This window comes from Manis pentadactyla, chromosome 16 (genome assembly GCF_030020395.1).
Source record: "Manis pentadactyla isolate mManPen7 chromosome 16, mManPen7.hap1, whole genome shotgun sequence".
NCBI lineage: Eukaryota > Metazoa > Chordata > Mammalia > Pholidota > Manidae > Manis > Manis pentadactyla.
Window position 1 is genome coordinate 40,226,635 of NC_080034.1, and position 26,379 is coordinate 40,253,013.

Below are 26,379 nucleotides of genomic sequence, written 5' to 3' on the forward strand. Positions count from 1 at the left end.
GAGCACTAAAGAATAAATTGTGGCAGAGTACCAAGTGGTAGTGGCAGGTACCCACCCGGGCTCTGGGGAGAGGGGCGCCACAACGTGTGCGTGCTACGTGATTAAATTCAAACACAACTTCATCGAATAACAACATGTATTTACATGCAAATGTATTCGTTTATGCAAATTAGCAGGGGTCTCGGAGGAAGGTTTTTCACTTTGTAGCTAGTGCAGTCATTGAAAAAGAAGCAAAGCTGTCCCTCGGGTACTCCACGTGTGACTTGCCCCTGGGAGCTGGGCGGGTTCCAGGAGACCGAAGACTGAATTAACTCGGCTTGCAGAGACAAGCGAGCAGCGCCCCCACCCGGCGAGCGGCGAAGCGCCCGGGGGCCAGCTCATGCTCGCTCCTCCCCGCCGCCCCCACCTCTACCGGAAGCCTGCGAACTTTAGTGCGCAAGCGCCATCTTTCCGCGCCAACTCCTCCCTCAGGGGCGGGGGCAAGCGGGCCCAAAAATGGCGGCCAGCCGGTACCGGCGTTTTCTTAAGCTCTGTGAGGAATGGCCAGTGGACGAGACCAAACGGGGCCGGGACTTGGGCGCTTACCTGCGGCAACGGGTAGCACAGGCCTTTCGGGAGGGAGAGAACACCCAGGTGACCGGACTGTGGGGTCCGCCTGCGGCGGGGAGGCGGTCGGCGCGAGGGGAGGAAAGGACGAGGCAGGGGTGGGGCCAACTAGCCGGCTGGCAGTGGAGGGCGCGCGTGCGCACCGATTCCCCCCTCCCGGCCGCACGTGCGCGAGGACCCTCTTTCCCCTCCCGGGATCTGCAGAGTGACGACTCAGCCTTCTACTCAATGCTCTCACCTGGCTGCACCTTGAAATTGCTAAAGAAGCTTTTAAAAAATCTAGATACCCAGGACCATTCGGCCTTTACTGAATCAGGATCTCTGGAAGTAGGGCCTTGGCCTCAGTATTTTTAAAACCTCTGTAGATACAGCCATGGTTGAGACACGTGGCACCAGTCGTAGTTTGTGACAGTCTCAGGCTTATTGCTCCCCGACGCAGTGTGCACTGACTGAGCTGATCCCCACGAACCTCTGCAAGGTCCCTGCTAAGCCTTTTTGTGCTTTCTAGGCCCCTGTAGACCGTGCGGCAGGTTTGGGTCCTCTACCCATGCCCTTGTGTGTGAGTGTAGACCTGTGTTGTTGCTTTTCTCCAGTTCGGTGCCACAGCAGCTCTGGGATTCTTTTCATTCATACACCACGTATTCATCCCACATGTGCTAGATTCTGTGCTAGGTGCTGAGGAGGCAACGAAGTAGACATATGGTCCTGCCATGTGAAGTTTAAGTTTCCATTCTATTTCAGGACACAATAAGCAAGTAGACATACATAAGATAGTCCAGATAAGTACCATACTGAATATAAAATAGAGTAGCATGATAAATTAGTAATATTAGTTATAATAATCAGATAAGGCCTTAGTGAGGAGGTGACACATAGAGGAGACATACAGGAAGATGAGCCAACGCGCGCCCTCTACTGCTAACCGGAGTATAAAACCATGCTTGGTGGGAAGGACATTCATTCCAGGCAGTGCAAAGGCCCTGAGACAGGAAAGATTGGCATGTTAGAGAAAAGAAAGAAAAGCAGAATTGCTGAAGGGTAGTAAGTGAGATGGAGTTTGCTAAGAGTTGAGGTCAAAGGACAGGAGCCAGGCACAGTAGGGTCTTACAGGCTCTTGTTAGTAGAGTTTATCATATGGCCAGTGAGAAGCTATTGGGGAGGTTTAGTCAGGGCACTGATGTGACTGAATTTACTTTTTTTTAAAACATCGCTGGTTGTATGTGGTCAGTGGATTATAGGGGCAAGAATAGAAACGAGGCTGGAGAAAAGGCTACTCTGGCAGCACAGGCAAGAAGGAGTGGCGGCTTTGATGATGGTAGCAGCATGGGAGATGGAAGTGGTTGGATTTGGGTTGCAATGTGAAGGCTGTGCCAGTGGACTTGCTGATGTCTTAGATGTGAGGTAAAGTGATAGATTTTTTTGGCCTGAACAACTGGATGGAAGGTGGTATTTACTGAGATGGGAAAAACTAGATGAGGAACAGGTGGGGTATTGGAAAAACAATTTGAGTTTGGTGTTAGACATGTTAAACTTGAGATGCCAAGTAGACTTACTTCCAAGTGGAAATGTCAAGTAGGCAGTGGGGTATTTGAGCCTAGGTTTCAGGCAAGAGGTCAGGGATATAAAATGTGACAGATGCACACCCAGCCTGAAGAAATGACTTGCAAAACTTGGCCACAACCTGTCAAAGCAGGAACATGTGTTTTTGTAACTTAGGCCAACACAGAACCAAGCCAGCTTACCTAATGGAATAAGAACATACCCAATGGCATCATTGAAACTAGATAGCAGATTGGATGAGGGCATGGATGGATTGTCTTCTAGGGATTCTTGGGCCAGGGAGGGCGTGGGGTGAGAGGAGGGTTGACTACACTAAGGGCCCTCACACCTTTTGCAGTGGTCTTCATGGGCCCAAAGCAAAAAGCTCTTGAATGCAAGAATCATATCAGTCCCAACTCTGCAAACCCCACAGACTTTCTAGAGCTCTGCCCTCTACATATTTTTAGTGTGGGCTTCCTGAGAATAAAGATGGTGCCATTTTTATCTGTCTACCCCCAGTGTCTAGCATAGTCCTTGGCACATAAAAGACAGTCAGTAAATGTCTGAATGAATAGATAAATAAATGATTGGTTATGGCTCTTGAAAAGTCATTTGAATATAGTTGCAGATGTAGCAGAACCAGATGGAGGAAAGTAGTGAAGAATGAGGGAATGTTTCTGTATCCTGAGTGGTGAGAATCTGACAGCTGACTGTATGGGACCTGCAGGAACTACAAAAGAGGGGTATAACCTGGTCCTTGTCACCAAGGAGCTTACAGTTGGGAAGACATGTGAGTTATGCTAATGAAATTCAGGTGGGGAGACTAGCCAGCAAAGAGGCCAACAAAGCCTAGATCTTTGAGTATGACATTCACCTAATTGACTTAGAATAAGAGGAGCCAGAAAAGGAGGGTAGAGCTTTCCCTTTTAGAATTGTCATCCTTTGTCATCACCTAGAGAGAGAGTGCCGATCAGGCCCACACAGATTTGAGTCATGTCTATTGATGCAAGTCATGGCTTGGTTGATTTCTGGAGCAGCTGATGAATGCTTCCCTGGTAGAATGAACCAGTACATCATGATGGCAGCAGGCACATTACTCAGGACCACTGTCATGGTACCTCATCCTGATGTCACCTGAGAATGCTCCTGGGCTTAGTAAATCTTTGTGATAATTTTTGGAGGGAGCATCGCCGTGCTGGAATGAGAGCAGCACCGTGAGTCACTCCCACTGACACCCCCGGGTCATTTATAACCTTGAGAAGGAAAGGTGGTTCTGGTAGACCCTTTATTAAGCTGGCAGCCAGCAGTGGGCATTAAACCCAGCTGGCTGATCGGTGTGGGACTACTCCTTAGTTATGCCACCTGCCAGAAAGAAAGGGCTGGAGGGAGAGGCAGCTGGGCTCCACTGCCTCTTTGTTGCTGAACAGGAGAGAAGCAGGCTAGCCTCTTGGCCTCTCAGCTTCCTGCATCTTAACAATAACACTGAACACATGCATGACACGGGTTTGCATGCATTTTCTCACTTCTTAGTGCAGCAGAATGAGGTAACCATCACTATTCCCATTTTACAGATGAAGAAACAAAATCAGAAAAAGGAGACAGTTTACTCAGGGTTCCCTGGGAGTAAGTGACAAGACATATAAGAAACAGACCCAATAGCCTGGCCCTGAGATTTTGCCTTTCCTCCTGAGTTATTTCTTCATGTTAGAAAGGCCTCTTGTTCCACAAACATCAAGCCACACCCTTCTCCTCATTACCCGTTCAAGCCTATTTGAACCACAGACAGTTTGGGCAAAGAATTAAACAATCTTCCTCTTCACCCACCTGCTTCCCTACCCAGCCACTTCCCCCCAGGACAGATGGGAAGAAAGATGGTCCTTGGGAGGGACACCAATACAGAAGAGCCAGATTCACTAGAAAGCAAATTAATCATTCACACCTAAAACCGGAGTATAAAACCACTGCCTCCATTTAGTCCACCTCAGATTGCTGTTTGGGGAGTCTCCCTGTCTACACTAAGCCCACCAAGAGAGAGGTGATCGTGGGAAGGAGGAATACGCTTAACACCTCTTACACCCTCTACCTTACTGTGTAGTATTTTAAAGCTAATGTTTATGGGTTTTGCTCCCCTTAAATATGGTTTTCTTAAGAGCACACGTGTTCCCTGCAGCACTGAGAGCTTAATAAAAGAATCAAAACATGAGGGAAGGTGGCAAAACAACTGTAATTGTTGAATTAAGTGCAGGGAAAGGAGCAAATCCTAACGAGTTCATGAGGTGCACAAGCAGCTTCTTAAAAGATCCCTGACTGCACATCAGCACCCCCTTCTCTGTACAGGGCCCAGCTCTGAAAAACAGCCTGGAAAGGCAGCTGCCCAGGAAAGGGCTCACCTGCCAGTGAATTTGTGTATCATATTCAGATTGAAAATTACTGACCCCGTTTGAAAGGAGTTGAACATTGTCTGGCTTGGGTTTGCAGTATTGTAAGTGATACTTCCAACTCCTCAGAGGAAAACTGAAAGATTTATGTAATTCTGTCTTCTCAGTCTCCAGTTGAAGCCTGCTCTTTGGCTTTCCTCAGTGTGACGAGGAGTCAGCCCCACAACCGCCTGGCAGTGCTGGCACCTCTCAGCATCACCACCCTTGTGTGGGCCCCCGAAGTCAAGTTTCTGAGGAATGGCCAAAGGGCAGATGATGCTGTTTTTAGTTACAATATTGAACCTGCTGCAGAACAGGAGTTGTGAGGAGAGTCATCTCAGAGAAGGAATGCAGGCATCTCTCTTTTTTTCTCCCAGTTCCCAATGGACCTAGACTGAGTTAGGGTAGTTGAGACCAAGGGATGGCACTTTTCTATGCATGTTTAAAGATAAAGGTGCTCCTCCTGGAAGGAAAATTGTCAGCCACTTTCAGTAGGCCTCTACTTGACTCAAAGATCACTGGGTCTGCCTGTTGCCTCCTGGGCAAATGGCAGGCAGAGCCCTTGAGGCCGACACTGTCCTCTAATCCTTGGCTCCAGCCTGTGTTTCACCTCTCACCTCACCCCAGCATGTGACCCAATCACTGCGAGGATGTCTTCTCATTGCCTCCCAAGTTGGCCATAATGTAAGTGGCTCTAATCCTTTGAGAATTCGGTACATTGTGGACATCCCCCACCCACTGCAGCCAAAGGCCAAAACACACAGAGCTTGTCAAAATTTTTTTGGCTCCCCAGGCCCTTGAAGCACTCCTTAGCTCAGCTTAAGACCCTGCCTGCCTGCCTGCAACATCATGTCCCCTTTTCATGCCTCCCCCCAGTCACTCCTCTGATCCCCATTCCACCCATGCCCAGGTCCATGCCCAGGTCCAGCTCTGAAGTCTGCAGTCCTCAGAGTGAGGGATTCAGGCTCTCCGTCACTATGAAGTGCAACTTCAGTGAAACTCAAGCCCTTCCTCGCCCCACCTGCCCCATTAGCTAGGCCTGGTGACCAGCTCCCGCCTCTGGTCTCCTGAAACTCTGACACTCAGTTACATGCTGCTCTGGGCCATGTTTGAATTTAATTATGTCCATATCTGTCCCCTTAGCTTCATTGCCAACCTCTTTAGGGCTAAGGCTGGGTGTTTATGTCTCTTGGCACCTGATCATAGCCCTATAAGCAGAGCATTCTGTATAGTAGGTGCTCAAGAAATAGATTGGCAATTGAATTGAAGGGAATAGGCTCCCATAATGAAATGAACTCATTTCAGAAGTTCATTACCAAGTCATGAAAACCTTTTTTCATAGATCCTCCTGGACTGAATCCAACTCTACCTTAATTAGCAAAGCAATTTGCAACACCCTTTCCCAAAAGTGCTTATGCATCCCTTTGTGTGACTAGAATAGGGGCCTATGTACCAGTTGCTGTCACCACCCAAAATTCAATTTTGAAAATCGAAATCAGTGCCTGCGGCACTGATGGAGAGTTGTATGTATAAAAGTTTAATATGGTAAAGAGAAATTTACTGACGACTGAGCAGGGGAAATGCAAAAGGAGCAAAAATAGAGCCATAAAGGACACTTTGTCAGTTGAACATCTATTTTATTCACATTTAGGGAGCAGATCTGAATTTTTCATAATGTCCTACTGCTGCCTTTTTCAAACCCAGCACTGCTATTAGTCCTAAAATGTCCGTAATCTCATTAGGTGTGAATGCAGAATCAGGTAATTTAAAGCTTGTACATAAGAATATTTCTAAAAGTGCACAGTACATTTGTTTCATCAGAAAAACTGTATATTTCAAAATTCAGGAATGTTTGTGCTGGAGTCTGTGAATATAAGTAGGATGTAAGTGTGTGGTGAGGCTTCTGAAATTAGATGGGTATTTCTACTGACGTCTTTTTAAGTAGTAAACAAGACTATTTTTTAATCACTGAGCTTGGGTTGGGTGTGACTAGGAGCCCAGATTGGCCAGGGCTCCATCTCACTTTGGCAGTAAGAACTTGGCTAGAAGTCGGCCAAGCTCAGCCTCCTATACCCTCCACTGAGCTACTTTTACAGCCTCATATAGATTCCTGACAAATGGGAAATGGGAAGACAAGGTCATTTTTGGTGACTGGTTATTTTTAGGTGTTTAGGTGTTTGGTTCCTTCTCAAATTATGAATTGAGCATCCAGTATTATGTAACAACCTAGGAGACTGGCTCTAATACTGAAGGAATTCTAAGAGGTTGAGGAAGCCCAGAGGGTTACTTTGTTTTTTGCACTTAGACCCTACGCTGTTTGCCCTCATGTAGGCAACACTCTACAGAGGTAACCCCATCCTCCTGTGCCCCTCCTCTCTGCTCTGCTGTCTATCAGAGGTGGGGAAAGGTGGGAAGAGGACAGCCTGCTAATGCACCTGAGGGTATAGTAGGAGGTGGCTGAGCAGCCCTCTGGTGAATTCTCAACATTAGAAAACTTGGAGGACAATCAGGAGGGGAAGTTCTGTTGGCAAGAGGTCAGAGTGCAGGTTTGATCAGAAAGCGCTGTGTTGGTGGTCTGACAGTAGTGGCTGGAGCGCAGGAGACAGAATGCTGGGAGAAAGGCAAGTCAGCAGTGTGAACACATTTCCTAAGAGCTTAGTTAAGGAAGGTGGTCAGATGGGGTGGGAGAGGAACGGCCATCAGGTGGAGAACAGGAACAGGTGCAGCAGATGGCTGCTCACTTGGCAGAGACCAAGGGTCAGTCTTTGATCCCTGCTGAGCTGACCATAGAATGCTTGGTGACCACTGAGAGCCACCAGGGTCAGGGCCAGAGGGCTGGTCGGGTAGGAGTGAAGTTCATCAACTCGCAGTCGCTTCATCACTCCCATCTCTAGCCACACCCCAGCAGTCACATGGCAACACTGACCCACTGATACGTGAGGTACTAAATGCCATCTGGGTATATGCGTAAGCTGGCCCTGTGCCTGGAGAGCCCCCACTCCCTTCTGGTACCTCCTGTTCATTCATGGCCGTGACCCTCCAGGGTCTTCCCTGGCTCCCTTAGCAGTGTCGGGCCCTCCACATTCCCACGCACCCTTCATTTCCCTGTCACCAGGATTGGCCTGGACTGTTCTGTCTCTCCACTTTTTTTGTGTTTACTACTACAACTGTCTATTTACTACTACTAACAAAAACTAATGACTCACATTTATCTGTGTTCCAGGTCCCCAGTTTTAGAGCGGTCCGGGCATTACCTCATTTCTCCTCACACCGCCCTCAGAAATGGGGACTATTATTATCTTTTCTTTAAAAAAGAAAGGTTAAGTTGGCCAGTCCACTTCAAAAACGTCAGTGCTTGAAAGACAAAGGCCAGGGGACTGTCCCAGCTATAAGGAGGAGACAGTTGACAGATAAATGCAGTAGATGGTCCTGGACTGACAGGATCTTTTTTTATATAAAGGTTGTTACTGAGACAATTGGCAAAATTGGGATATGAGCTGTGGACTAGATAAAACCGTTGTATCAATGTTAAATGTCCTGAATTTGATCATTGAACTGTGGTTATGTAAGGGAATGCCCTTGTTCTTAGGAAACATCCTGAGCGATGGAACGAAGGAGCATTATGCCCCAACCTACTCTCAAATGGACCAGAAGAAAGAGATGTATATATAGATACAGGGAGTGATGAAGCAAATGGGGCACATCTTTTTTAAATGTCTGGGGCAGGGGGAAATTGAATGATTCACCCAACGTCCCTTAGCTGGTAAATGATGTGCCAAGATTCAAACCCGGGTTGTTTGACACCGCTGCTATCCATAGCCACGGAGGCCTGCTCATATACAGGGCCAGCACGGCACGCCACACATCCCCTGTGTTAGCCCTAGGTTATGTTCCACATGCTTTCACCCAAAGTGTGTGCTGCAGAATTCTGTTCCAGCTGTACTCTCCCTGGAAGTGGTGCCCAAACAGTCCCTGGACTGTGCACAGAAATGTGCTCAGTCACAGTCTCACATTTTCCCATCCGTCTTTCTTTTCAGACCGTAGCCCCAATACCCTCAAATAATGCCTTTGATTATTATTCAACTAACACTGGCTGCCTCAGCCCGTAATCCTTGCTCTTCTGATGTGGCTGCCTGGGCGTTCTCATGGCAAGTGGCCTGAGCCAGGGCAGAGGTCAAGCAGAACCAAGCGACGGCCTCCTTTTTTGTTTGCTGTCAAGTGGGGACCACATTTGACACGCACTTTGAGGCAGAAGTGGAGCTGCCTTATTAAAACGCTTAACTACTGATTTATTTATGCTCTGCCTCCTTCAAGAAAGGATTCAAGTTGGAAAAATCCATCATTTGAATTCTGGGGAAAAAACATAAAAGAAAGTTTTGTTCGAGAAAGCTTTCAGAATTCTTGGCAGAATAATTCAAAGAACTATAGATAAATAATAGCAAGGGCAGAAGGAAGGGAAAACTAAAAAGCGGTATGGGAGGCAAAAAAATCACCTCTCCTCTGCATGTTGCCAGTCCTGCCTGCAGTTTCCAGCGGGGACGCCGCAGTGTTTATCTTCCCCTTTCTATTCGCAAGGCCTCAGGGTCCTAGGCCTGTCCTTTCTAGCAGAACCGAACTGGACGTTCCCTCCTGGCCCTCCTCAGTTCTCTGTCTCAGAATACTGCTTTCTTCATGTTTCTTCCCTTGTAACATTTTAACAGCTCCCCATCTACCATAGATGAAAGCTCAGATTATTCTTTTTTTTCCTTTCATTAAAGATTCTTTATTTAATACATTTCATATTGAAGGTTTAATTAAAAAATTTCTTTTTCTCCCACTGAGGCTCTTTTACCCACATATGCAGGCCCTCAGCCAGAGCAGTCTGGTCTGAAGCATAGATAGCATTCCTGCCTCACCTGCTTGCACATACCGTCCCCTCCACCAGGAAGACCCCCTCCACTCTTCCTTCTGCTCCCCAACTCCTATTCATCCTTCAAAACCAGGCTTAGTCTCACTTCCATCGCACACTGACTACTTGAGCACGTGGGAACCCCTCCTCTGATTTGTAGCCCACACTGTCCCTAACACTGTCTTTACGAGGTACGCCCTTCCGATACCAAGTTTTTATTGTGGTGGCTTCCACTGCAGCTGGCGTGGTGGTCCACAAGTCATAGATGCTCAACAAATGTTTATTTGCCAGTTGATTGATCCCATTTTTCTTCAGGCTGGGAAGTTGATGAGGTGGAGCCATTACTCCAGAAAGGTGATTTCTGAGAGGTTTCTAACAGCGGGAGCTGTAGGTCAAGTTTGCTTCCCACTCAGTGGAGAAGCTAGCTCCAAGCCGCAGGCTGCTCCATGGGAATGCCCTCTTCAAGTGGGGTCCTTCCAGCAGTTCCGGCTTGTTGTGGGAGGAGTGCTCTCTGCTCACTCGCTTGGGGGTCCTTTGTTTTTCAGATTGCAGAGCCTGAGGCCTGTGATCAGATGTATGAGAGTTTAGCTCGACTCCATTCAAACTATTACAAACACAAGGTGAGTGGGCCAGGCTTTTCTCTCCCCAGCCCTCTAATTGGGTCTGTCCAATAAGCATGAGTGAATATCTGATTATGCAGTGTTTTCTAAAGAATTGTGGTTTTGCTAATCTCAACCAAGCCAACAAAGGTGCCTGGTAGAAGCTTTTAAGTCACCTAAATAAAAGCTACTTATAATTTTGAATAAAAGCCATGTATTTTATATGCCAGTATGGGCTTCTGGGTCTATCTGATAACTGTCGGATCTTACACATATTTTCCCATCCACTTTGATGGAGCTGGTATTTCCCCACATGCTGGTGATAAGGTGGGGTGATGGGGAAGGCCCTGTCAAAGCTGGGCTTTTACTCACCTCTGACTTGAGCTATCTGACCAGAATTTACTATCAAATTCCATTTAGTGTGGTTTTTCCCAGGCTTGAAAACTATGTTCAGTAACTTCACAAATGTACACAGCCAGATGCCTAGGCTACACGGAAAAGGAATTTCTTCTAGATCGTCGCAACTCTAAGTGTAGTTCACGAGCAGCAGTGTGGGCATCACCTGGGAGCTGGTTAGAAATGCAGAATCATGGGTCCCACCGAGCCCTCCTGAACCGCAGCCTGCGTGTTCCCAGAGGATCCATGTCGAGTCCAGTTGGAGGCGCCAGCTCCAGCTGATACCCTTCTCACAAGACCAAGTCTTTGACCTCCAGATGGCGCTGGCCTTCTCCTTGACAGGCCTCTGGCCTCCAGACACCCACGGCTGGCTAGAGAACTACAGCTAGAGAGCAAGCTCCTCTGCAGCATCATGGGGTCTTGGGTTGTACTGCAGAACTAATCTCTCCCCTCCCCCACCACTCTTCTCTCTACCTCATGTGACCAGTACCCACGCCCCAGAGACACGAGCTTCAGTGGCCTGTCCGTGGAAGAGTACAAGCTGATCTTGTCCACAGGTATTGAAAGCATAGCTGCCCTTTCTGGTTGGTTTGCAAATCATTCTTTTTGAGTTTGAGTGACCAGGGGAATTGTCTAATAAGGCAGCTTTGCCTGATGGGAAGTCTTGTGGAATAGCGAAGAGGAGATTCTGAAGCTAAGGGCTTATGCTTTTTGGCCATAGAATATGGAGAAGGTCAAAAGCATTATTTAAGAAAAGATAATCCATCTTTAGAGCTTTTAAATTCAAGGCTGGGCAGCAGGGAACAGGGGAATATGTATTTGCCAAATGTAAGTAGTTGAAATCAGGATGGAAGGAAAATAATTTTATTTTTATGGTCCTAAGGGGGCTTTATAAACAGTGAGAGTTTTAATTAAAACAAAAAGCCATTCAATAGATGTGTATGGGGATATCCCATACTTAAGAGTTATCTGACCCAGGGGACATGGCCTGTGGGTTAGATGTGGGTTTGACTAGGTATGTTTTGAAGTCATTAATAGACCCCGATGAACAAGACAGGAAATACCCTGCCTGGCCCATCCCCTCCTTACTTCCCCGTTTCCATTGTCACTGAAGGGGGAAGATGGGTGTCGTCAGGGGGAGACAGGGTTGAAGGAGGCTGGTTCTGGAAAATTGCTATTTTAATTGCCGAGGATACCATATACAAAAATAGGCTAACCTCTTCTGGGAGGGCATGGTCCTGAAACATTTGCCTGCTGGTACTCTAGAAAGGTCTCTTCCCTATTCCTGTGGCAACCTTTAGCAATTCAGTGTAGGGGATTTGGCCTTCCAGAAAACTCTTACCTTCTGAACAGATTAAAACTTGGTGGTGTCACTGGCTATTGTGTGTTGACTCTGATTCTATTTTTACTATAATATTCTCTGGAAAACTGGAGTAAGATATTTTGGCCAGGCAGATCACTATTGCAGTTTAAATATATATATATGGATTTTCTTTCTTCCTTTTTCCCCTTTCCTTCCCTCTTTCTTTGTCTCTGGACCCCTGTAATCACCAGCTTTGGTGCAGGGTCACTCTGAGGGCCCTGGAAAGTTTGAGAGACGTTTGAACTTGAAATCAGAATGGAAGTAAGTTCCAGAGGCCCAGCCCTTGCCCTCTTTGTTCACTCTCAGGGTGGCCTCCATGAAGGGGGGCCTCAGTAAAGGAGGGGGAGATAGAAGACTTCCCACCATTGGCCTGGGCCACAGCTTGTTCTGGCTGGGAGTTCAGTTCCAGGAAATCTGCTGATAATTTATTTTCACAGTAAGCCTCATATTTTTGTTGTGATTGTGTGGAGTGAACTTACTGAATGTTTCCTCTGACAGGGCAAGAAAACACCTTGTAGTGTTTATAGTGAAAGGATTTGAGGACCTGGTGAGTCTGAAATGTGGCCAAGATCTGGGTCAAAGTGTGTCCGCCCTGGGCTTTGGGTCATGGGAGACTCTAAAAGAGGCCTCATGGCTTGTAAGTGGACAGGGATCCCTCAGCATCCTGCTTTGTGCCCTACAGGAGAACCTGAATTTCTGGAAACATCCTAGGGTGGGATGCTGGGCTTAATGGCTGAGGTACAGTGTGAGTCCTAATTTAGTTAAGAATACACCAACAATAAATGTTAGTAAATAAGTTACCATTTTGTTCAGAGAAGCTATTTATTCTCTTTCTCCAAAAGTTTTATTAACAGATGAAAATCCAGGCTATGAAATTTAAGTAGTATTAGGTGAAAATCTAAATTTAAAATACAGGTAAAATTAAGTATCATAGCAGATGGAGAGGCTGTAGCCCTAGAGAAACTTTAGACCAGTGATTCTCAACTGCAGGCAGTTTTGACACCCCACCCCTCCACTAGGGAACATGTGGCAGTGTCTGAAGGAGTTGTCACAGCTGGGGAGGTAGGGACCTGCTACTGGCATCTATTGGGCAGAGGCCAAGATGCTGCTGACCGTTGTATAGTGCACAGGGCAGCCCCCGAAGAATTACGTGGCCCAAAACGTCAGCAGTGCCAAGACCGAGAAACCCAGCTTTGTTTGGTTCCTTTGGTGAGGGGCTGAGCGGGGTGCAAATGCTGGGCAAGTTACTTCAATTATTTCCTTTAATCTTCACAACTTTTGAGTCAGGTATTTTTATCTCCATCTCACAGATAAGGAATCTGAGGTTCAAGGGTTAAAGTAATTTGAGGGGACACAGTGGGGAAATGATGGGCAGAGATTTGGTCCCAGATCCATCCCCCACCCTGGTGCCTGTGGGGTCCATAGCATGTGGTAGACCCACACTGCCAGCATTAAAATTCCAAGTCCAGCACTTCCTAGCTGTGCCACCTGAGTATGTTACACAACATCCCTGTACCTGTTTTTACATCTGAAAAATGGGGACAATGTCTGTGTGGTGCAGGCCAAGTTATGAGAGAAAAATCTGGGCCTTTTGGTTGTGTAGCTAGCACAGTGCCATTCCTTTGCCCACTCTTGTGGAGGAAGGCAGTGAGGGTCTTGCTTAGATGTTGAAGGATGCTGAGATGTGAGCAGGGACCACTGCCAAGTGCAGTGTTTTAGCGCAGTGCCTGGCATACAAGTGCTCAGTCCACACTAGCTCTTATTTCTCCCATCACCTTGTCTAATTTGCTTATCAGGTCCTGGGCTACACTTCCCCTTTTCAGGAGTGTACAGTGTGAAAGGCAAGGCATGCTCAGATGGACGCCCTGTGGGGCCAACTTATATCATCCAAGTTTAGACTTCACTTTGTGTCTTTTTGTCTTCCCTTTTGCAGACACCTTGGAAGAGTTTAAAGAAATTAATAAAGGCATGTGGAAGAAACTGCAGGAGAAGTTTACCCCCAGGAATCCCAAGGAGAAGCATAAGGCCTGGGCTCGGTCCTTATCTCGCCCACGTACCTAAGCGTGGAGTCTTATACATTATCGTCATAAATAAAACTGCCCTGGTTTCCCCCTGTCCTCCTGGTCCAGGAATCTCCTGTAACCTTCACAAAAAGGAAACCCTTGTTGCTCTAAAGAAAGCATCAGCCTGAGAAGGTATGCCACTGAGCCCCCGCCCACCTACCAGTCAGGGTAGGGAAGTCTCCCAGAGGGAGGGGGAGGAAACGGGGGTCTCCATCTGGGCCTGAGAAGGGAAGGTGACAGGGCCTCTGGGCAAGGTGCTTCCTGCACAGCCACAGGAGCCCCACCTGCCAGCGGGGGGTCTGGCTGGCTCCTGGCAAGATTCTCAGGCTCCCTTTTGTGGGAGCTCCTGGGAGATAGCCAAAAATAGCGGTAAATATTGAAGAAGGCATCCTGTTGCAAACAGAGCAGCAGGAGGTGGTATGGCAGAGATGAGAAAAGCCTGCTTGGCCCTCATTCCCACCAAGTCAGGAGGACAGAACTTGGTCCTCTGCCCCTGACCCGTAGAAAACCTATGTATCAACTTGGCATAAGAGACAGAGTAGAGCTATAGACAGGCCTTGGCCAGGGACACAAACTTATTACTCCATGAAGCCTTAGCTCGTATTTGTGGGCATCCAGTTCCCCTCCTGAGCTGTCTTCTGTCAGGAACAGGGCTGAGAAGGTAGGGTACAAGCCAACAGAACCCTTGTTGGGAAGACACTGAAGTGGGTTTTTAACCTTGTTTGTACCTGGACTCCTCAGTATGTTTTGAAATACACACAAAATATTTAGGGTTATGACAGAAATCAGTTACACTGCAGTACAGTTCTGTCCAGGAGTCAGTGCAAGCCGGACGTCACTGAGAGCATCTCCTAAGAGCCTGAAGCAAGGCAGGCCAGCAGGCAGGGCTCAGATTCTGTCCTCAGCCAGTGTGCCATGTTAACCCCTCCAGCCCCTGGGGGTACAGGAAGCAGCATCCCTTCTATTGGACTAGATTTCTATTAATTTATTTAAGGCAATTAACATTATTAGTTTTCAGGACAAAGGATTTGTGAGAAAAAACAAGCAGTCAAAAACCAGTCATTCAACACACCCCAGCCCTGTCACCTGGGCATGCAACTTCCCCAGGAGGCCCGGAAGAAGCAGGTCCCAGGAACAAGGCTCTCCATCCTTGGGTCAACAGTCCTCCTGGGGCTTCCAGAAGGGGTGGCCTGGGCTTCACACACTGTCTACAGCAGATCTGAGGCATGGGGGTAGCCATGCCAGGGCCAGGGCTGAGCAGAGCATTCATGAATAAGTTAAATAACAAAGCCGTAAAATCACTAGCAATAACATGACTGCACCTTCCCCATAGGTGGGCAGCAACCAAAATGTAGTGCTTGAAATAAAGAGGTGACCCCTCTCTTGGTCACCCACGAGGAGTACAGAGCATGTCAGTTGCTCTAAGCGACAAAGCAACAGGCCTTTCAGTGAACTTCTCTAAGGCATTAAGGGAAGCCAAGTCCCAGTGAGTTTCTGAGTCATTTTTAAGGGCTCTAGGCAGGACTGTGTCAGTTCTGTGGCTCCCCTTCCATAATGGTCAGCCTGGAGTGGCTTGGGGGTGTTTGGCAGAATGGGAGCTGGAGGCTGGGTGGGCACCTGGCCTTGAGGCTGGCAGGCTGGCTGGGCCACCCAAGGGAAATCACAGCTCTTCAGTGACAAGGATCCCTGTTAAGGCCTTCGGTGGCTCTCCTCAGCGGCTCATGCAGTTCTGGACATCCACAAAGCCCAGGCGTTGCCTGCGTTTCCGCTGCTCAGTCATCTAGGATTAAACATGCCAGCAGGTCAGGTCAGGCTGCCCAGCACCCTCTCCACAGGCTCAGCAGAGGAGCTGGTGCCCACCCTGTGGACCCAGCACTGGTGGCAGGCCAAGGGCCCTCAGCGCAATGAGGGTGTCAGCTCCAACCCCTCACCCTCAATTAGTGTGTCAACAAACCCCTAATTTGGTGCAGCTGGGAAACCAGCCTTCCTAAGAGGGGCTGCCTAACATGATTTAGTCACTGCCAGATGGAAAAGAGGTTGCTCTCAGCAAGATGGGCTCTTAAGCGGAAGGATGCCTGGACCTCCCCCACTGCCAGTGAACCCCTCAGAGGGACTCCCTAGCAGCTGCTACGAGTAAGGGGATGAGCAAGGGGGACGAAGGGTCCACTTGACCATGTCTTTCAGACCCCAGTCTAGCTTTCCATGGAGGGGAGTGCGACCTGTCTTCTACCCTAGACCCAAGAATGGGGCCATCAGGAAAGGGGGGCATGAAGGCACCAGCACCCGCACCCCCTCCCCCATGGCAGCCTAGGCTGCAGCCTCTGAGTCAGAGGCTGCCCAGTGTGGGTCCCCAGGGTGGGGCCGAGATAGGGCTGGGTGCACACCTGCTCCTTGAGCTCGTTGAGCTGGGCAGTGAGGTGGGACACCAGCTTCATGGTGGAGTTGAGCTTGTCCTGCAGAATCCGGATCTCATTCTGTTCCCCCTCCCCCTCGTTGCTCACTAGAGACATGGCCCTCATCCGGGGGAACCAGTCCAGGTTCTTGTTCTGAAAAAGATCACCAGTGGGTGAGCCAGCTTGGGCCCAGCCAAGGAGAGCCTTGTTTAGAAAGGCAGTAATGTAGAGGGAGCCTGCTGCCCACACCCTTGGCAAAATTACTCCCCAGGGATGTGTTATGGGAAAATCTGAATTGGCCAGGGTCCTCCCCAGGCCAGAGTAAGCTGGCAGTGAACCCTCTACAGGCTTTAAGGCCACATCACTGACAGGCTGGCTTCTGTTAGACGGCCTCAAGTCTTTCACCAGTATCAGCACCATCTGTTTACTTTCCTAACACCCTGCGAGAGGTGGAGGAAGGCCTCTGCACCCAGACCCTGAATCGCCTTCCTTCCTTCCTTCCGCCCCACCCTGACACACATGCCCCACACCCTACACTCCAGGAAGATTCGAGTCAGACAGATGGCACACTGAGGGAGCGGGAGGCTCTGCTAAGGATGGCTGGCATCTGACTTGTGTCTGAGAGGCAAAGCCGCATTTCCCAGGACAGAAGAGGAGTGTGAGGGGGACACCACACAGTTTTCTACTTCCTTGCCAAAAGCTGTGAATTCGCAGACCATCTGATAAACCTGTACTCAAAGATCAGTTCAAATTACAGAAAAAAACAAATATAACTCCTTTTATTCCCCCACTAAATCGGTCTTTCCTTTTAGCCTGCAATTTATTTGTGCAGTAACTTGAAAATGCACAACATTTGATGAAATTAATGGACTTCCTTTACCTGAAAGGTTACAAGACCTTTTGCCCATTATTCACTGCCTTCATTCCCTTCGTTACTATAAAAATTGGACAGAATAAATTTGATTCCTCCTCAGATGTTCCAGGCTCCCTCTTGGCCTGGGCCAGTCCAGGCTCTGGGAAGCTGCCCTAACTCTCACCAAAATGAGAAGGCTCCCTCAGCATGGCCCACCAGGCGGCAGCCAAGGGCAGGGTCTGCCCTGTTCCACACCCCTCGGCATCATGCACCCATAGGCCCAGGGACGCCTCTCACGTCCTTCAGGGCACATGGGTTCCTGACAACAGAGCCAGCGCAGAAGCAAAGACCCTAGCAGCACCGGCAGCTGGCGGGCTCCCGAGTAGCCAAGGGCTGGCTCCAGCTGCTGCTCTGCTCCTCGGCCAGCCCTCCCCTCCAACAAGTGTCTACAGCTGTCTTGTTGAGCCCCCCAGGGTCAGGGCAGGCAGATGCAACTGCTCCTCCCACACCTTAATCATCTGTGCCACGTAGCTCTCGGGCCCTGTGTAGTCTGTCTTATTTTTCACACGGACCAGCACAATGAAATACAGGTAGTTCCACATGTTGTGCTCGAACTTGATGTGTTCCTCAAATGACACCGTCTTGTTATCAAACTTGTCCCTCTCCAGACCTGAGGATGCAGAGGGTAAGGATGAAACCATCAGCCTCCAGGAGCCCCCCAACTGGCCAACTGGGGGAGCAGACGCTGCCTCCTGATACAGTGGGGGTATTTGTTCTCAGGCTCAAAAGTCTGATGGATGCACGCGACAGCCACTCTGGGCTATTTAGGTCACTTCTATTTAAAGCAGCAGCCACTTAGCCGGGGAGATCCCGCCCTGCCACAGCTGCAGCTCCGCAGGGACAGCTGAGGACTATGGGAGCACACACCCAAATTCCAAGAACCCAGGGGATCAGGAAAAGCTGAACAAGGGATTTGTCCTACAGGTGACACCTGCTCCTTAGCCTGCAGTGGCTGGTGAGGGACTAACACTTTATAGCAGGATGGGCAAAGCCCTGGTCTGAGGACAGAGGGCTTCTGTTCCCTCTGTAAACTGAAAGGTTTTGAAGGAATGGTTTCTGAAGCCCTTCCCTGCTCCCTTTTACTCCAAGTTCAGGCTGGATCCTTTGTCCCCAGTACTGTGATTAGCGAATAGCCGTAAGCCTCAGCCCTAAGGGCAGGCTTCCCCAGTGGCCACAGGGACCCAGGAAGGGCCAGATTGCCGCTGCCACTGGCCCCAGTGGCACCCCTTGCTATAGCCTCAGAGGCAGGGGCCTCACCACAGATGAAGCACGTAGTCTTGAGAACCTCCTCTTTCTTCTGCTTCTCACTGCGCAGGTCAGCAAAGGTGTCAATGATCACCCCGAAGATGAGGTTCAACACAATGATGATGACGATGAAGAAGAACAGGAGGTCATAGACCACCCGGGCTGGGAAGAGGGACTCCTGCAGGGGCGAGGCATGGAGGCTAGGCCCAGCCATCTCCCAGCTCACCCAGCAGGCAGGACTCAGGTGGGGTCAGGGCTGTGATGGGGGACCCAGACCCGAGGAGGGAATGGGGACCTCCAGCTCCCAGGGCCCTGAAGATGGTGGGGTGGACCCAGCCTCATCTCTGATAATTGAAATCACAGGCCCTGAGTGTGGCTATGGGAACAGTGGACTCAGAAGGGTGCCAATAGGGTGAAGCCTGTAGGAGTTTCGCATGGGAAGCTAAGTATGGGTCTAGGCTTGTGTCAGACGCTAACTTTTGGGTAGGGTAACCTCCAGCCTTTAACTCCTCTGCTGCATCCTCAGGATGCCTGGTCTCACGTGGTCTAGAAACCGTGTCTGGCCTGGGAGGCGGCTTCTCTCCCCCACGTGCCCGGGGACAGAGTGACCACTAAGAAGGCTAGGCTGGCTGAGCCAAAACCTGAGGCCTCCTATAGAGCCGACTCATCTGCACCCCTGCTGTCTCCTGCAGCAGGCTGGGCTCTGCCTTGCAGATGCGACCCATGTGGCCTGGGGACCCGCCTGCTGTCTGACTCATGCCTTCCCAGGCCTGGGAAAGACTTGGTTGCCAGGGTCTTTCACTAGAGCATCTACAGTGAGCTGGCAGGGATGCCTGAGCAGCCTGAGGTGGGAAGGGCTCAGCAACACTGTAGCTGTGCAGTGACCAGGTAGGAAGGCAGCTGAAGGGGGTGGGGGTGGGGGTAGGCTTGCAACATAGAAAACTGAGGGTGCTCTGCCTGGCTGTGCCCCTGAAGGCAGGACCCTCAGTTGCCGACTCAGCCAGGGCTCGGGCCACATGGATTTGGAGTGGGGCAGGGAATACTCACATCTTTGGACGGCTTGCGGAGAATATCTCCCACGCCACCACCATTGCGTAGCCCATGGTTCATGACGGTGACAATGCACATCAGCAGAGTGTCACAAGCCCGCTCTGTGCTGTCTGGCTCCTTGTCCTCTGTAAGCGGAGTGTGTGCTCATACCCAATCCAGGCCACCTCCCTCCACACCCACCCACCACACACTCCCAGGATGCACCACCCTCACCTTCCAGGACTTCAGGCACTGAGACCCCTGAGACACAATCTATGTTGTCCCCGCTGCATGTGCCCATGAATGTGGCAGCTCCATGTGGCATCCCCAGAGGATTGGCTGGAGGCGACACAGACAAGGTCACCAGAAAGTCCAACTGCCCGGCCCTATCGTTTCCCTGGTTCTGTCCCCGGCTTCACATCCTCCAGGAAGCCTTCCCTGATCCTGCCAGATCCCCATTCTGCCTGACTACAAGTGAAGGGTCTTCACGCCCCTGGCTCCACTGGGCTGTGTACTAAGGGCAGGGAGCATGGCCTGCACCCCAAGCATTGGCAGCCTCTGCAAATACTGACTTTAACTTGAATGACAAGGTTTGCAAACAAGTGGCTTCTTAGGAAGCCAGAAACCTAAAGCTCTCCCACCTGCAGTCTGTCCCAGGAAGAGGGAGGCAGACTGGTGTGAACTAGACCTCCCCAGGACCCAGAGGAGAAACGGAGGCAGGGAGGCTGGTGGGATAAGCACTCCCAGGTCCTGGTCCTGATGTCACACTTGTACACACCCTCTCATCCCCTAGACCACCCAGGAGGGGAGCCCCCAGACCTCTGGAGTGGTTGCTGGGCAGCCGGTCGACCTCGAGGATGAAGTCATCCTTGAGAAAGAGGAAGCCAACGATGGAGAAGAGGTAGACCAGAATGAGGGCCAGCAGGGCAGTCAAGAGGATGGAGCGGCCATTGCGGGTCACACTCTTGATGACATTGAATAGTGTCTCCTCGCGGTAGATGAGGTCAAAGAGCTGCAGGGCAGGGAGAGGCCATGAGGGGCTGGGGATGCTGCTGGACCCAAGGACCCAGGGGCTCGTGCTCCCATGGTTTCCCACAGGCTCCCCCCATAGGGTCTGCACCTAGGCAGCCTTAACCAGGGCACTGGGCCTGGTTAAGGAGGCTTCTGGGAGGGACCTAGGGTTCTAAGGCCAAGGAAAAAGGGTGGCCAGGGGAAGCATGAGGGGTGGTATGGGCACACGAACACAGGCACACCTCATCTTACTGCACCTCACAGATACTGCTTTTTTTTTTTTTTTTTTTTAACAAATTTACTGTCTGTGGCAACCCTGCATCAAACAAGTCTATCAGCACCATTTTCCCAACAGCATTTGCTCACTTTGTGTCTCTGGGTCACATTTTGGTAATTCTCACAGTATTCCAAACTTTTTCATTATTACTACATTTGTTATGGTGATCTGTGGTCAGTGACGATAACTCACTGAAAGCACAATGATGGTTAGCATTTTTTAGCAATAAAGTATTTTTTAACTAAGGTATGCATTTTTTTTTAGACATGATGCTATTGCACACTTAATAGACTAAAGTATAGTGTAAATGTTACATTTACATGCACTGGGAAACCAACAAATCCATTTGACTCACTTTATTGTGATACTTGCTTTATTGCATTGGCCTGGAACTTGCAATATCTCCAAAGTATGCCTGTACCACATACAGAGGAAGGATGGCCAACTCTTAAAGTGTGCTTGCTACATGCCTGGACACATGCTATGTGACTTTTGTGTATTAGCTTATTTCATCCTCACAATTATTCTAGAAGGGAGATGTTAATTATTCCCATTTTACAGATGGAAAAACTGAGACACAGAGCAGTTAAGAAACTTGCCCAAAGTTATGCAGCTAGTAGTGGCCAAGCTGGGATGCAAACCCAGGTGGTCTGGCTCCAGAGTCCAGGCTTGAACCACTGAACTATGGAAGGGACATGAGTCAAGACGGGCCAGGAGTGGCCATCAGGGCCTTGAAGGCCAGGCTGGGGTCAGGTAGAGGAAGACTCTGGAAATCCACTCCTCCATTCTAGCAGCAAGAGGACTAGACAGAGAGACTGGTGTTGGGGACCTGCTAGCAACTGGAGGGAAGCCCCAACCACCCTGCACCCCCTGCCTGATCCCAGGCCCCCAGAAGACTTCACCAGGATGCTGTAGAAGAGCTCATGGGCAAAGAGGCCCAGGACACTAGTCAGGATGTAGCCCACGTGGTAGAGGAACTCCATGTCCATGATCATGGCCTTATAGCCCCGGATGAAGGTACCACGGTTACCCACGAAGCTCACCACAAACACGATCTTGTTGGTCAGCTGGGGGCAAATGTAAGGCAAGTGGGTCAGTGCCCTCCTCCCCACCCTGACCGTCCTCTGCTGATCTCCCTGCTACCATGCCCACCGGGTGTCCAGCTCAGAGCCTGGGTCTTCTGTGGAGTGGATCTGAGCTACACCTGCTCAGCCTGACAGACACAGCATTAACAAAAATGCTTCTAGTATTAATTGCAAGTGGGCTCCTGGGATAGAAGAGGAGAGAAGGAAACCCCACGGTGCCTGGTTCCAGAAGAAAATGAGATGCAGGTAAAGAAGGACAGGGTCAGAAAAGACCAACCTTGGCCTTTACGGTGACTGGGTAAGTTAACAAAAGGCACCCCCTTGCTCAGGCCACCTTATTTCCATCTGTCCAAAAACTGTCATAACATAAAAATCTTTGATATCTACCACACCAACAGTACCTTTGAGCAACACACAACTAATACCATGTACGTAACAGCCCTGAGGCTGGTGCCCCAAAGTGACCCCTGGCCAGCTATCTCCAAGTGTCAGCTGCCCCAGGCTGTCCAGGGAGGCAGAGCAGGCATGGAGTGGTCCTGACCATGGATTTTTAACCCAGAGGAGCTTGGAATCCCACCCTAGGGACGGGGGTGGGGCAGAGCAGGGGCTGCTGGGAGACAGTAGGCCAGCTTCAGGCCCAGCTGTGCAGTGGGCACAGGGTGTGGGGTGGAGCTTCCTCTGGCACTCACATTGAGGGCACCCAGGATGTTGAGTGTGGGCCCGATGCCCAGGTAGTAGATGGAGCGCAGGATGAGCGCCACAATGAGGGGGCGGACGCTGTAATGCTTGGTGAATGAGGCCGCGATGGAGAAGCAGATGAGGATCCAGAACAGCAGTGAGATGAGCGGGGAGCCCAGCACACCTGGGGCCAGGGAGCAGAGGGGAAGGCGGCTTGCTTAAGTCCGCCATAGACCCCAGGAAGCCACCCCTCCCTGTAATCCTTCCCCATTAAGTTCCTGGTCACCTGGTTTTAGGGCCCCTCTGCCATCACACCTGCGTCTTTAAGTCTAAGGCAAGAGGCCCCACCCAGCTACTGCTACCGTATCTGGCCCCTGGCTTGTGTGTGCAAGCACTGAATCCAGGAGTCACGGCCACTATCTGTCCCACTGGACTGCACTTGTCTACGTCTGCCTCCCCATAATGGGGTGCAGAGCCCAGTGGGCCCCACAAGGGGTGCCTCTCACCACTCTGCATCTGAACCCCTCAAGGCCTGGCCGGCCCCAGGCTCTGCCCAAACCTGGTGGCAGCAGGGGTGGGGGGAGCACAATGGACCCCAGAATCCCTGTCTGCCAGCCCTATGTCCTCACCTGTTGACGCGCCTTCCATGTAGGGGTAAAAGAAGGCAATGATGATGTTGATAAAAACTGCCAGGTTGAAAGAAATGCTGCCCCACAGGGTCATGCGGCGGGAGAACCAGTAGATGAGCGGCATGCCTGGGGAGGAGAGTGGGGGCAGGCTGGCTGTAAGGGGGCTCTCTAATGAACACCATCTCCTACCAGACATGGCCCCTCTGCCCACACAGGTGCCAGGCCCCACATCAGGAGGAAACCATGATTGGGGCCCTGGTAGGGGTGAGGGTGGGGAGGTGGGGGAGGCCCGGGGGCATCAGTGAGCAGCAGCTCCAGGCCCTCCTCCCGCCCCGCGGGTCCTCACTGCGGAGCTTGCGCTGCCACTCCATTTCGTTGTGCAGGAAGGAGGACTGGTCGAAGAAGTCGCTCACTTTGCTGCCCTGCTCGTCCTGCTCTGTGGTGGTGAAGAGCCGGTGCTTGGTCTCCTCTGTCAGGAACTGGCAGATGCCGGGCACTGGGAACACGATCTGCTCCATACTGCGGTCCTGCCGCACGATCTAGGTGCACCGGCCCATGGTCAGACACGGGCTCCAGACACGAAGGGCCACGCTCACAGCCCTCACTCCTGGCGCCCCTACTGCCCTCAGGCCCCACCTCTATCTGGGATGTGTGGTTTTCATAGTAGGCCAGGGGGTCCTCCTCCTCCTCCTGTGCTGGCGCAGAGGACTTGAGCATCTGTGACAGCTGCTTGTTGTTGAGGCTGAGCTGGGGGTTGGGGAAGCACTGAGGTCAGGCCCGGCAGACCCCCAACACTAGGTCTGGCACCCAAGCCCCATGGGCCAGGCCTGACTCCAGCCCTTAACTACACCTCAGTGACCCCAGCCAGATCAAACCGAGCCCAGCCCAACCAGGAATTAGCCCAAAAGCGGAAGAGCGGAGGTAGAGGACCAAGTGTAGGCAATCCTATAGGACAGATGGCGCCCTCTGCAGTCCTGCCCACGTGAGCCCTAAACCCTGTCCCAGATTTCCAGACCTGCCCCACGGCCTCACTCCCACCTCTCAATCCGGGTTTCACCCCTGGCTACCGGGTGTCCCCTCTCGTCCTGAGCCCCGTCCCCCCGTTATAGCCCAGTCTCTGATCCTAGTTCAGGCCAAGACTGGGTCTCGGCCCCTTGTTGCTGGGCCCGCCCCCAGATATTAGCCCATCCCTTCTCCCGCCCAGCCACGCCTCCTAGGTCAAAGCCCCACCCCACCCCAGCCTTGTCCGGCCCCCACCATGGAAGAGAGGCCCTCTGCCTCCTCCTCTTGGATGCGCTTCACTGGCTTCAGCAGGTGCTGCAGCTGCTTGTTGTGCCTGGAGAGCTGAGTGACAGGGCAGCAAAGTCAGGGGGGAGTGCTTGCCGTGGGGGAAAAATGACCGCTAGCCGGGTGGGGGGAGGCTGTGGTACCTGCAGTGCCAGGATGTAGATGTTGTGGCCCACCTCACGTGGGCTCACCTCCGAGTTCTCACGCTCCTCTTCCTGCACATAGGCCTTCTTGATGACATCCACCTGGCGGGGCAGTGGCTGCTGGAAAGCCCTCTTCCTGGGCCGCTGGGCCCAATCCCTACCCCCACACATCTCACCCAGTCTGCCTTCCCTCCTACTGCCAGCCCAGCCTCACCAGCTCCTGGGGCCGCAGGCTGATGAGGATGCGCTCAGCGTTCTCACTGTCATGCCGGCTCTCCATCAGAGCCAAGAGCAACTTGGAGGCATTGTCCTGGAACATGGAGGGGCAGTCATGCCACAGTCTGAGGGTCCTCATCATGCCTCCCACAAGACTTTTCATTCCATAACAGCCTCTCCTGGTTTGCAAGATGTCCCACCATCTTCCCATTTTCCACTGACCCCCAGGGCTAAGACCTGTGACACATTCCCATCGACAGGCCACCTTCACTCCCAACCCGGTGGCAAGCACACTCAACCCCCAAACAGCAGACACGGGGGGTCCTCAGGGAAAACCAAAAATGTTTACTTTCAAGTAAGTGTCCATCCAGCATGTTTGTCACACACTCACTTGTATATACACATTAAATGTGCACATATCACACCCATGCAACCTGTACACATTGCCACATGCTTGCACACGTGAAGCCCATCTCACACACACAAACAGCACACACCACATATACTAATATGCACACTTGACACATCACATGCATATGTACACACATACCACATGCACACCCATGCATGACTGCATGGGCTGCCATGGGCCCACCTTGAGTTGCAACACCAGATCCATACGGTACTTGCACAGGGGACTAATGTCATTGAGAATCAGCGCAGTGATGATGTCTATGCCATTGGACTCATGTGTCACAATGCAGCTCTGAAAGGAGACAGTGGGAAGACATGGGGCCCAGGCCCTCTCAGAATCATGGCAGGTCCAGAGGCCTGTCTCTCCCCGGCCTGCCTGCTCCATCCACCCACCCATCCACAAAGCCACTGTTGCCACCATGAAGGCTCACCTGGTTCTCGTGGCAGGGTCCCTGGCAGTACTCAGTGAGGGTCTCCAGGGTCTGGATGACGAGGCCCACGTTGTCCTCATTGATGTAGAGCCCCAGCAGCCCCAGGCCACCTGTGGTGCTGCCGCACATGATGTCCAGGAACTGCAGTGTCTCACACACCAGATTGTAGTTGGTCTTGTTGTTCTGACAGCGCAAGAAGTTCTGCAGAGCACAGAAGGGTGGATGTGGCATGGCTCCAGCAGGGTGGACAGGACTGCCTGGGGACCCTGATCCTGTATACTGCAGGAGTGGGGCAATCGCCAGCCACAGAGTAGTGGTGCCCAGGCCAGATGATGGGCCCAGAGCATCTGTGCACAGTTGGATGGCAGGCATGGGGGTCCACGTGCTGCCGGCCGGCAGGGGAAGGAGTGGCGTGTGGGAGGCACTCACTTGCAGATCCCGGTTGTGGTTCTCGCACAGGAGCTGCAGGAAGCGCAGGATGGGCTGCATGATGAGTACACATGTGCCCATCTCACTGCTCTGCACACGCTCGCCCACCTCGTGCCCCCGGCGCAGGCTGGGACCCAGCAAATAATTGCGGGATGAGGAGCCAGGCATCGAGAAGGAGGCTACGCGGCCTGCAGGGTGAGGTGGGGCTGCTGGAAGTGGCCAGATCCACCTCCCACCTGGTGTTCCCACCCTCACATCTTGCCTTGCAGTCACTTGCACCCACATCTTGCCTTGTTCCCCAAGGCCTAATCCCTGCCCTATGTCCCCC

General features: G+C 51.2%; 2 protein-coding genes across 4 annotated transcripts in view; one reads left to right on the forward strand and one right to left on the reverse strand.

The window, feature by feature from the left end:
* Positions 1–463: 463 nt before the first annotated feature.
* Positions 464–13,923, forward strand: LOC118913258 (ubiquinol-cytochrome-c reductase complex assembly factor 2). The gene is made up of 4 exons (XM_036887074.2): positions 464–633; positions 9,996–10,070; positions 10,933–11,002; positions 13,742–13,923. Exons 1-4 carry the CDS (start codon positions 496–498, stop codon positions 13,867–13,869), a joined length of 411 nt encoding a protein of 136 aa, XP_036742969.1. The 5' UTR covers positions 464–495; the 3' UTR covers positions 13,870–13,923.
* A 918-nt stretch (positions 13,924–14,841) lies between these two features.
* Positions 14,842–26,379, reverse strand: part of ITPR3 (inositol 1,4,5-trisphosphate receptor type 3) — a 63,786-nt gene continuing 52,248 nt past the window's right edge. Inside the window, exons 42-59 of one of the 3 annotated variants that reach the window (XM_036887066.2) lie at positions 26,052–26,239; positions 25,623–25,823; positions 25,373–25,483; positions 24,776–24,871; positions 24,562–24,663; positions 24,389–24,475; positions 23,768–23,878; positions 23,478–23,670; positions 23,132–23,257; positions 22,514–22,686; positions 21,642–21,806; positions 20,271–20,463; positions 19,686–19,790; positions 19,470–19,597; positions 18,435–18,600; positions 17,627–17,787; positions 16,256–16,417; positions 14,842–15,651 (exon numbers count right to left, since the gene is read on the reverse strand). In XM_036887066.2, coding sequence (XP_036742961.2) covers positions 15,583–15,651; positions 16,256–16,417; positions 17,627–17,787; positions 18,435–18,600; positions 19,470–19,597; positions 19,686–19,790; positions 20,271–20,463; positions 21,642–21,806; positions 22,514–22,686; positions 23,132–23,257; positions 23,478–23,670; positions 23,768–23,878; positions 24,389–24,475; positions 24,562–24,663; positions 24,776–24,871; positions 25,373–25,483; positions 25,623–25,823; positions 26,052–26,239 — 2,537 coding nt within the window. In that variant the 3' untranslated portion in view covers positions 14,842–15,582. Of the gene's footprint in view, positions 15,652–16,255; positions 16,418–17,626; positions 17,788–18,434; positions 18,601–19,469; positions 19,598–19,685; positions 19,791–20,270; positions 20,464–21,094; positions 21,155–21,641; positions 21,807–22,513; positions 22,687–23,131; positions 23,258–23,477; positions 23,671–23,767; positions 23,879–24,388; positions 24,476–24,561; positions 24,664–24,775; positions 24,872–25,372; positions 25,484–25,622; positions 25,824–26,051; positions 26,240–26,379 lie in introns of those variants that run through there. The other 2 variants (XM_057494177.1, XR_005025130.2) reach the window with 2 other exon arrangements.

Excerpts from the sequence above, each read along its gene's own strand:
- LOC118913258 (XM_036887074.2), top strand. The coding sequence starts at position 496 with ATGGCGGCCAGCCGGTACCGGCGTTTTCTTAAGCTCTGTGAGGAATGG. Across the intron at positions 634-9,995 it reads GGGAGGGAGAGAACACCCAG|ATTGCAGAGCCTGAGGCCTG; the intron begins GTGACCGGACTG and ends TTTGTTTTTCAG. Across the intron at positions 10,071-10,932 it reads CAAACTATTACAAACACAAG|TACCCACGCCCCAGAGACAC; the intron begins GTGAGTGGGCCA and ends TCATGTGACCAG.